Raw genomic sequence first — 11289 nt, forward strand, 5'->3', positions numbered from 1 at the left:
CCTGGCTCCAGGTCCTAAAATGGTGGCAGTGAGGAACTATCACGGGACGCCTGTTCCTCCAGGGAAGCCTCCGCTCTCCTTCCAGACAGGCGACTTCATCGAGCTGCTGAAGGGGGAACCTGACACCACCTGGTGGGAGGTAAAATCACTCCCTGGCCCCTATAAATACTGACTATAGGTTACACATACACATTCTGATGAGCATGCCCAATGTGCTCCTACATCCAGCCATAGCAACACAGTTGTTGTATATCGACACCTAGTGTCTCTCTCTCCCAGGGAAAGCTTATCCAAACCCAGAAGAGTGGCTTCTTTCCTAACAACTGTGTAAAGCCTTGTTTGGACCCCAAGGTAAAGGACCCCTCACATACACATTCACTCACTCATGACTCTATTTATGAAATCTCTAATGCTGATTTTGTGGTTGTCACCACAGCCTTTGTTCCAGTCCTTCCCCAGCCGGCAGTCCTCAAGGGAAACAGACTACTATGCATACCCATGGTACGACCCTTCACAGACATTTCAAAAGTTGTGATATTCAGTCTAGTTTGCAAGTACCCCTCTCCTCATTTCTCTGTAGTAAATACATTGTATTACTGTGGTATTACTCTGTTAGGACGGCGTATTACTACATTAGGACGGCATATTACTATGTTAGGACAGTGTATTACTACGTTAGGACAGTGTATTACTATGTTAGGACAGCGTATTACTACATTAGGACGGTGTATTACTATGTTAGGACAGTGTATTACTACGTTAGGACAGTGTATTACTACATTAGGACAGCGTATTACTATGTTAGGACGGCGTATTACTATGTTAGGACAGTGTATTATTATGTTAGGACAGTGTATTACTATGTTAGGACAGCGTATTACTACATTAGGACAGCGTAATACTATGTTAGGACGGCGTATTACTACGTTAGGACAGCGTATTACTATGTTAGGACAGTGTATTACTACATTAGGACAGCGTATTACTATGTTAGGACAGTGTATTACTACATTAGGACGGCGTATTACTATGTTAGGACAGCGTATTACTATGTTAGGACAGCGTATTACTATGTTAGGACAGTGTATTACTATGTTAGGACAGCGTATTACTACATTAGGACAGTGTATTACTATATTAGGACAGTGTATTACTACATTAGGACAGTGTATTACTATGTTAGGACAGTGTATTACTATGTTAGGACAGCGTATTACTATGTTAGGACAGCGTATTACTATGTTAGGACAGTGTATTACTATGTTAGGACAGTGTATTACTATGTTAGGACAGCGTATTACTACATTAGGACAGCGTAATACTATGTTAGGACGGCGTATTACTACGTTAGGACAGCGTATTACTATGTTAGGACAGTGTATTACTACATTAGGACAGCGTATTACTATGTTAGGACAGCGTATTACTATGTTAGGACAGTGTATTACTACATTAGGACGGCGTATTACTATGTTAGGACGGCGTATTACTATGTTAGGACAGCGTATTACTATGTTAGGACAGTGTATTACTACATTAGGACAGCGTATTACTATGTTAGGACAGCGTATTACTATGTTAGGACAGCGTATTACTATGTTAGGACAGCGTATTACTATGTTAAGACAGTGTATTACTATGTTAGGACAGTGTATTACTATGTTAGGACAGCGTATTACTATGTTAGGACAGCGTATTACTATGTTAGGACAGTGTATTACTATGTTAGGACAGTGTATTACTATGTTAGGACAGCGTATTACTACATTAGGACAGCGTAATACTATGTTAGGACGGCGTATTACTACGTTAGGACAGCGTATTACTATGTTAGGACAGTGTATTACTACATTAGGACAGCGTATTACTATGTTAGGACGGCGTATTACTATGTTAGGACAGTGTATTACTACATTAGGACGGCGTATTACTATGTTAGGACGGCGTATTACTATGTTAGGACAGCGTATTACTATGTTAGGACAGTGTATTACTACATTAGGACAGCGTATTACTATGTTAGGACAGCGTATTACTATGTTAGGACAGCGTATTACTATGTTAGGACAGCGTATTACTATGTTAGGACAGCGTATTACTATGTTAAGACAGTGTATTACTATGTTAGGACAGCGTATTACTATGTTAGGACAGCGTATTACTATGTTAGGACAGCGTATTACTATGTTAGGACAGCGTATTACTATGTTAAGACAGTGTATTACTATGTTAGGACAGTGTATTACTATGTATTTTCTAAAGTCCATCAGTGACCTGTGTTCCCCCTCAACGTCCCGTCAGGTTTGCTGGCAACATGGAGCGGACACAGGCTGACAACCTGTTGAAGTCCCACAGCAGTGGGACATACCTGATCAGAGAGAGGACTGCTGAGGCAGAGAGGTTCGCCATCAGCATCAAGTTAGTGTTTACCCTGATTTACCCTAACAAAGAAAAATCACAGAAGACTTATCTTTCTCAGTAACACTAACAAACCCCCCATTCCTTCACGTATTTCATAGTGAAAGCCACATTCATATCGAAATGGATATTTGTTGTGTACACTACCAGGAAGTTGTCATACAGTTTGTGATGCCATTGGAGTGAGTTAGACCATGCCCTGTGGACATGTGCAATTGTGTATGTCTCCACATGCATCTGAGTGACTGGCTGCAACTGCAGCGAGGAGAGGGGAAATTACCATTTATTTTGTAGAGATTTTTATTAAGTAAACTATATTAGGCTTACACACAGTAATAATGAAAAGCTCCACACATGACATATTTCAAACCCAGAACTCCTACCGGGAGCTGCAAGACCCACTGTAGTCCTGTTCCCGTGTCCACCTCTAATGCCCACGCTGTCAGCTCCCACCTCTGAATCTTCCGCGGTCACTGCAGTACTTTTGTCTCCAATAGGTTCAATGATGAAGTAAAGCACATTAAAGTAATTGAGAAAGACAGCTGGATCCACATCACTGAGGCTAAGAAGTTTGAGAGTCTACTGGTAAGAGAGCTTTCATCAATCAGTCACATAATGTCACATACTATTTGTAATGCTTATATGGTCAATGAATGTCTTTCTCTTGTGCTCTGTCTGGCAGGAGTTGGTGGAGTACTATCAGTCTCATTCGCTGAAGGAGAGTTTCAAGCTGCTAGACACGACATTACGATATCCCTACAAATCTAGAGAACGGGGGCCGGCTTCGCGGGCCAGCACTCGCTCTCCAGGTGAGCCAATCCCTGGTGAGACTCCCTCCTCTCTCTTCCTCTTCTGTCTGCCAATACCACAGATGCACACATAGGAGACATCCCTATTCAGTCAATCCATGCCTTCATCCAGAGTCTTCACTGCACAGAGTTAACTGAGAGGGGCAGGCTGCTGGTTTGTTTCTCCACCCGCCTCTCTCCTCCCAGAACAGGAAACACCCAGCCAGGCCAGTCACCCTGCAAGGCTCAGTCCCTCCCAGAGTCACCACCTCCCCTGACCCATGCAGCCAGCCAGAGGGAGGAAGGCTGGGACTCCTGGCAGCTGTCTCAGGCCCTGGGCTGGCTGACTGGCTGGCTGGGTGTCAGGCCAGCTGAATGGGCTTTGTTGAACACCCTCAATCATTAGATGTATAATAAATGATTCTGCCCTGCTCTCTGCTCTGGCCAGACTCCCACACTGATCTGCCTTTGTTTGCTCCCTCTCCAGCCATGCCCAATTGGCACCAACAACATATTTTTCTCCCTCCATTTTTCTGGTCAGCGTGTGGAAATGGATGCAGACAATGGGCTCGGTGATCTGTGTGTGTGGGTTGGAGGGGTTGGAGTCTAGGGGAGAGAACAAGGGGATACAGCGCCTCTGGCGGATTGGACATTTGTCATGGTTGGTTTTTCAGTGTGTGAGGCATGGGTATAGAATGGGAGTAGTGTTTTTTTCTCTTGATTTAGGCTTGTTTTTCCATGGGAGACAAAGCCCTATGTATGTGTTGGCCACCTTGATCTCTGGCCAGCCATTACATGCTCCCTAATGAGTTTTCCCTTTTCTTTTATTTCTTCTCTCTTTCTTTCTTTTCTCCTCTTTCCCCCTTTCCCTCTTTCACTGACTGTCTCAGCAGCCATTGGTGCTTCCTACAACTTCTCCTTCCTCAGTCCTCAGGGTCTCAACTTCTCCTCCTCTCAGAGCTCAGCCCCCTTCTGGTCAGGTACTCTCTCCTCCTTCTCTTCAAGTCTTCTTCTTCTTCTTCCTCTGAACACTAGCAAGCAAGACACCTCTCCTCTCCTCTCACATCCCTTTTCCTCCCATATTCTTTCGTAGCTGTCAAAGGTTCTCCTCCCGGTTGTCATGTGTCACCACTGTAAAAGCATGAGATTTTCACCCATTACATTGATAGGAGCATATATTGAGTGTGCGACTTTCTTTCTTAGTTTGTTTGTGTCGTTGATGTGCCATCATTGAAAAGGCATTGAATTAACAGCAGAGAACATTGCCCAATTTACTCTACGTACACAGACTGGGGAACCTATAGTTTTATTACATGAACAGACTCCTCCTTTGTTGCAGGTCTATGGGAGGGGTAATATAATGTATAGATAATGTATTTAACAGAGATCCTAATGATTATTGTGTGATATTGATATTATCAACAGAGCAGATAAAAAGAGATGAAGACAAAGACAAGTTTGTGTCTCTTTGCTGGAATATTTTGCCTTAGTTGTCATGGTGATGCCTTGAGGGCGTACAGGAGTGTGTGACTTTCTTTCTTTCTTTTATTGTGTCACCGATGTGACATCATTAGGTAGAGCATTGCATTAACTCATTTATTTAGAATATAACACTTAAGTAACTGGGTCGAGGGGTAAAGAACCCATCTTAAGTTTCAAGTTTTAATGTCACGTGCACAAGTACAGTGAAATGCCTATCTTGCCAGCTCCAAACCCAACGATGCAGTAATCAATATCAATGTAGCACGAAAAATATCACAAGGTAGAACAAAAACACACAATAATTAAAATAAAAAATTATGAAAAAATCCTCATGCCCAATCCGCTCCTCCAACCCTAATCTCCACTACTGTCTGTAAATGTTCTGCACTGTAGGATCTGTAAGTTACCTGTGGAACACCAATGTGTCTGCTCTCTCTGCACTGTTATCCCACGGACTCTGATGTCATTGTTTCAGTTTTCACACCGAGGGTGGTCAGCACAGCGGTGGCCAGGTACAATTTTGCAGCACGGGACATGAGGGAGCTGTCACTCAGAGAAGGAGACATTGTCAAGATCTACAGCAAGATCGGAGGAGACCAGGGCTGGTGGAAGGGAGAGGCCAATGGCAGGGTGAGTGAGAACCAATATAGCAGGGGCTTAAGATATGGTATTCATGTTATTACAATGTTGTTACAATAATAATTGCTGTGTGGTTACACAGGTAGGAGAGCAATGTAATGTAAAGTGTAACCTCAAAGTGAAGTCTGCAATGTTAACACCTAATTCATAATTTGCCCCTCTGAAATCTAGAAGCCTTTCTTTAGGCTACAGTATTAGATCATTTTCTTTATTTATTTTTGTACTATTTACCCTTTTCTTCTCCACAATTTCGTGATTTTTGACAGGTTTCTGTTCTCAGTGCTGTGTGTGTCTGACATTTTAGATTGGCTGGTTTCCTTCAACATATGTTGACGAAGAAGGAGTTCAGTGAGGTTCTGATGTCACCACGGCTATTGTCCAATCACATCACACCTCGCTCCACAGTCCTCAGAAAGGACTAGTTGGTTTCCAGGGAAACACCATGTGGAATACTTTTTGCTGGATACGGATTTTGCAGTGAACAACGTTTCTACTCCGGTTTTCTTCCTCCGCATCGGCTTTGCTTATGTTGTTTTTTTGTAAGATCTTGTCCTGTTTGATCTCTGTGAGGAAAAACTGGATTCCAGTCTGTCTGCCTCTGGTTGTTCTGAGGGGGCTGACATGAACTGAGAAACATTGCAGAGAGAGGCCCAACATACTCTACGTACAGAGACTGGGGAACCTATAGTTTTATTACATGAACAGACTCCTCCTTTGTTGCAGGTCTATGGGAGGGGTAATATAATGTATAGATTATTTATTTAACAGAGATCCTAACAATTAATGTGTGAAATGGATATTAGCAACACAGCAGAGAAAAAGAGATTAAGAAAAATACAGATTTGTGTCTCTTTGCTGAAGATTTTGCCTTAGTTGTCATGGCGATGCCTTGAGGGCGTAAAAGAGAGGTGGAAGGAGAAACGCCAGGATTAGTTTGTCTTGCACACACACACACACACTCACTTGCCCTGACCACTATAACATTATGGTGCCTTTTGAAGTGTGGTTAATACTCACAGGATTCGTCAGTTATGGTCCATGGACCACCGCCAGCTTACAGTCGAGCTCTACCCGTCCAACCTCTACTGCAGAGTGCACTATGGATGGAGAAGAAGAAGGAAGGGGGAGGTGCAACATTTGGGACACAACTCCAGTCCTTAACCCTCTGTTCATCATTCAACCCCCTTTTCATCTGAAGACAGGCAGACAGTGCCCTCAGAAGCATTGCACTGGAGTTGGGGAACTGTTCCTGACGCAGCCAAAAAAGAACAGTGACTCACCGTGGGGTGTAATGGCAGGTAGAATGGGTGTACAGATAGAAGGTTCACATCAGTCTCAGCACTTTAAGTCTATGGGTACTCCTCGAAATCAACAGGGGTCAAAAAAGGGACATTTAAGTCAGTCTAACACTCACCTAATGCACTGAATATCTATCTTGGTGTTCAACATTTTTGTTGGTTTTATTTTGTTTTATTTAGTAAAAGACCAAACTTTACTTGCTAAAAACTGGACCAACCGTAATTATTTTAAAGCCAAATGCAACTTGTTTATTAAAATTAATTTCCGCATGAACTTCAACCGAGAGATTTTTTATTATCAATTTGGTTGTACCTTGCCTTATTTACAGATGGACACATGGTCCTGGGATTTTAGGAAGTTTAAAATGATGAAAATTCTCTGAATTTTCTTTTTGGTGCTGTGGTGTCTGGTGAGGTAATATGGCAGCTCCATGAATTACTCAGAATCAAAGAGTCAACATCATTATGATGATCTACCTGAAAATAATATGTCACAATATAAATATATTGAATGCAGTCATACACTTTCTAGCTCCAAGGGGAAACAGAGCACCAGATTTAATCTAGCCTACAGTGCAGAAAGCCACACTGGATCATTGACTGACCACATCCATGTAATCAGCTATTGAAGATAAAGATGGCTGCCATATTCTCTGGTTTTCTATCCCATCCCAGGTCAGTTGTCAACCCCAAGTACCCACAATAATCGACTGACCAGGTGATTCAAACAGTGACGTTGGCTGAAAAACTAAGACTGATGTGGTGGAAGAGGAAAGAGTACTGTAGGTTTCTGATCGTATGTGACTATGTTGTGTGTATTCCCACTACTCCCAAACATAACTCCTGACACCTAGGATAGGAAGGGTTGATTTTGGGGGGAGTACATGTTGGCTAAGGGGGGACTACTTAGTCGCTGTTTGTGTAGTGGAGAAAACTCATTGCATGTGGTTATAGATATTTCAACTCCTATCAGTACATCCTCAAAAAATAACTTAATAGTGTACATTTTTCTTTGAATGGTTGAGTATTTCCAAAATGTGGTCTATTATGAAATAAATATTTCTCTTTTTGCCTACATTTGATGTTACTGTTTCTATTTATGGAAATGTTTTATGAGTTACTTAATCTTTTATTTATATATTTTTTCAAACACAGCCTGACAAAGCCCTGTAAAATACCCAATACTTTCGAACGTAAGGTGAACAAGATGGTGGCAACAAACATGGTCGCCCTGTTTCTAGCTCCTAGACAACGTTGCAGTATTTTTCTTGATGTTGTTGTTATTTCGTACATTATTTGCTCAGAGCGTTATTACCTCCAGCCAAAAATACGTTTGGGATATTAGATTGGCTGTCACTCACCAGCTTTTCGACCAGAAATGTGACTTTCCTGAATCTGATCCTTTTGTTTGAACTTTTGTTTGAACTGAATGCAATTTTATTCATCCCAGCGGCTGCTCCAAGACGCTGATGCCGGAGAAGAGGAATAAGGTCTGGTCTCCTAGTCAGACTCTGGAGGCTTGCATACCTCCACCACTTCCAAGTACTCCCTAACCATCAGTCCCTGGACAATAAAGTAGACGAGCTCAGGGCGAGGATCTCTGTATAGAGAGACATCAGGGACCGTAACAGACTCTGTTTCATGAAATCATGGCTCTCTCCGGATAAACTGTCCCCATCCATTCAGCAAACGGGGTTCTCCATCCATTGTGTGGACAGGAAGAAAGAATAAATGATAATAAAGGAAATCTGAGGAAAATGCTAATAAAGTTTGAGCAACACATCTCCCGTGCTACTCACGCATCGAGATCACTGGACCATTGCTACACTCACTTTTGGGATGGCTTCTAGGCCCTCCACCACCCTCCCTTCGGAAAATCAGATTGCCTCTATTTTGCTCCTCCCCTCCTATAAGCAAAAACTTCAACAGGATCTACCCGTGGTAAGGACTTTTCAACGTTGGTCTAACCATTCGGAATCTATGCTTCAAGATTGTTTTGATCACGCTGAATTTTAAATGTTCCGGGTTGGCTCTGAGAATAGTATTGACATACACTGACTCTGTGATGGAGTTCATCAGGAAGTGCATAGAGGATGTTATTCCCACTGTGACAATGATAACTTATACTTTTTGACTGTATGTTTTAATTTATTGTAAAAAACAAAAAAAAGGAAAAATATATATATATATATAAAGTTGAAGTCGGAAGTTTACATACACCAAATACATTTAAACTCAGTTTTTCACAATTCCTGACATTTAATCCTAGTAAAAAGTCCTTGTTTTAGGTCAGTTAGGATCATCACCAAAGAGAAATTTCATCATTCGAAAACCCTATTGCAATTATGTTAACACAGCTGAAAACTGTTGTCTTGATTAAAGAAGCAATACAACTTGCCTTCTTTAGACTAGTTGAGTATCTAGAGCAGCAGCATTTGTGGGTTCGATTACAGGCTCAAAATGGTCAGAAACAAATAACTTTCTTCTGAAACTCGTCAGTCTATTCTTGTTCTAAGAAATGAAGGCTATTCAGTGCAAGAAATTGCCAAGAAACTGAAGATTTCGTACAACACTGTGTACTTCTCCCTTCACAGAACAGTGCAAACTGTCCCTAACCAGAATAGAAAGAGGAGTGGGAGGCCCTGGTGCACAACTGAGCAAGAGGACAAGTACATTAGAGTGTCTAGTTTGAGAAACAGATGCCTCAGAAGTCCTCAACTGGCAGCTTTTAAAAAAGTACCCGCAAAACACCAGTCTCAACATCAACAGTGAAAGGCAACTCTGGGATACTCTAGTTCCTCTGTCCAGTGTCTGTGTTATTTTACCCATCTTGATCTTTTCTTTTTATTGGCCAGTCTGAGATATGGTATTTCTTTGCAACTCTGCCTAGAAGGCCAGAATCCCAGTGTCACCTCTTTACTGTGACCCCAAACTTTAGAACGGTAGTGTATATATAAAAAATATAGAACTTATCCAAACCAAAAACCGTGGATAGATAGCAGCCTTTGTGCAAAACTGGAAGCGTGAACCACCGTATTTCACCACCGAAAGGTGACTGGAAACATGGACGTGTACAAACAGACCAGCTATGCCCTCCGTAAGGCAATCAGAGGCAAAACAACAGTACAGGGACAAGTTAAACGCCTTCTTCGCCCACTACGAGGAAAACACAGAGCCGTCAATGCAGGCCACCACCACTCACAAGCTCTCGTTTTCCGTGGCCGACATGAGTAAGATATTTAAGCTTGTTAACCCTCGCAAGGATGTTGGCCCAGACAGCATCCCAAGCTGTGTCCTCAGCGCATGTGCAGACCAGTTGGGAGCAAGAGGGAGCACGCCCCCATCCACATCGATGGGGTCGGCAGTGGAGATGGTGAAAAGAATCAAGTTCCTCTGATCAATGACAACTTGAAATGTTCCACACAGACAGTGTGGTGAAGAAAGTGTAACAGTGTGTCTACAACCTCAGGAGGCTGAAGAAATGTGGCTTGGCCCCTAAGACCCTCACAAACGTCTACAGATGCACCATTGAGAGCATTGTGTCTGGCTGTATCACCATCTGGTACAGCAATTGCACCATCCGCAACCGCAGGGCTCTCCGGAGGGTGGTACGGTAATCCCAACACATCACCGGGGCTTACCACACCAAGGACCTCAGTCACCCGAGCCGCGGCCTGTTCACCTTACCACCCACTAGAAGGCAGTTACTGTTACTATCCGGCTATCACCTGATACTCTACCCTGCACCTTAGAGACTGCTGCCCTCTGTACATAGTCATTGACACTGGTCAATTTAATAATAATGTTCACATACTGTTTTACCCACTTCATATGTGTATACAGCATTCTACTCCAGGATCATCCTATATAACTACTGCTGTACATACCTTTCCTATTCAAATACAGTCCGTACTGTCTATACACACCATTATATACATATGCACAAATCAGAGGGAAATGTGATGTCTTATAGGCTCCATCTTGTGGACATCTGCTGACACAACAACTGGTGAGCAGCTGTTCGCATTGAACGTGAGAATACAACATCTGGGTCACTGGCGTAGCACCAGCAACACGTCATAAACCATTAAAGAAATGTTTAGAATTATAGTAAATTTGCTCTAAAACTGCAACATTTTCTCTTAGCCTCATCAAATCAAATTGTATTGGTCACATACACATGGTTAGCAGATGTTAATGCGAGTGTAGCGAAATGCTTGTGCTTCTTGTTCCAACAGTGCAGTAATATATAACAAGTAATCTAACAATTCCACAACAACTACCTAATACACACAAATCTAAAGGGATGGAATAAGAATATGTACATATAAATATATGGATGAGCGATGACCGACCGGCATAGGCAAGATGCAATAGATGGTATAAAATACATTATATACATATGAGATGAGTAATGTAAGATTTATAAAAGTGGCATTAAATCAAATCAATTTTATTTGCCACATACCGTAATTGCTGGACTATTAAGCGCACCTGAATATAAACCGCACCCACTGAATTAAAAAAAATATGTATTTTGTACATAAATAAGCCACACATGTCTATAAGCCGCAGGTGCCTACCGGTACATTGAAACAAATGAACTTTACACAGCCTTTAAACGAAACACGGCTTGTAACAACAATAAATAGGCTTTAACGAAA

At 42.1% G+C, this 11289-nt stretch overlaps 1 protein-coding gene across 13 annotated transcripts in view; it reads left to right on the top strand.

The window, feature by feature from the left end:
- The window catches only part of LOC118387587 (guanine nucleotide exchange factor VAV2), a 247064-nt gene extending 239362 nt beyond the window's left edge, over nucleotides 1–7702 (top strand). For 4 of the 13 annotated variants that reach the window (XM_052525717.1, XM_052525714.1, XM_052525715.1 and 1 more), the window contains 9 exons: nucleotides 12–139; nucleotides 280–351; nucleotides 437–501; nucleotides 2302–2418; nucleotides 2916–3003; nucleotides 3101–3242; nucleotides 4097–4186; nucleotides 5164–5318; nucleotides 5632–7702. In XM_052525717.1, coding sequence (XP_052381677.1) covers nucleotides 12–139; nucleotides 280–351; nucleotides 437–501; nucleotides 2302–2418; nucleotides 2916–3003; nucleotides 3101–3242; nucleotides 4097–4186; nucleotides 5164–5318; nucleotides 5632–5679 — 905 coding nt within the window. In that variant the 3' untranslated portion in view covers nucleotides 5680–7702. Of the gene's footprint in view, nucleotides 1–11; nucleotides 140–279; nucleotides 352–436; nucleotides 502–2301; nucleotides 2419–2915; nucleotides 3004–3100; nucleotides 4239–5163; nucleotides 5319–5631 lie in introns of those variants that run through there. The other 9 variants (XM_052525719.1, XM_052525723.1, XM_035776113.2 and 6 more) reach the window with 6 other exon arrangements.
- Nucleotides 7703–11289: the final 3587 nt, after the last annotated feature.

The sequence above is a fragment of the Oncorhynchus keta genome, chromosome 9, assembly GCF_023373465.1.
Source record: "Oncorhynchus keta strain PuntledgeMale-10-30-2019 chromosome 9, Oket_V2, whole genome shotgun sequence".
Lineage (NCBI taxonomy): Eukaryota > Metazoa > Chordata > Actinopteri > Salmoniformes > Salmonidae > Oncorhynchus > Oncorhynchus keta.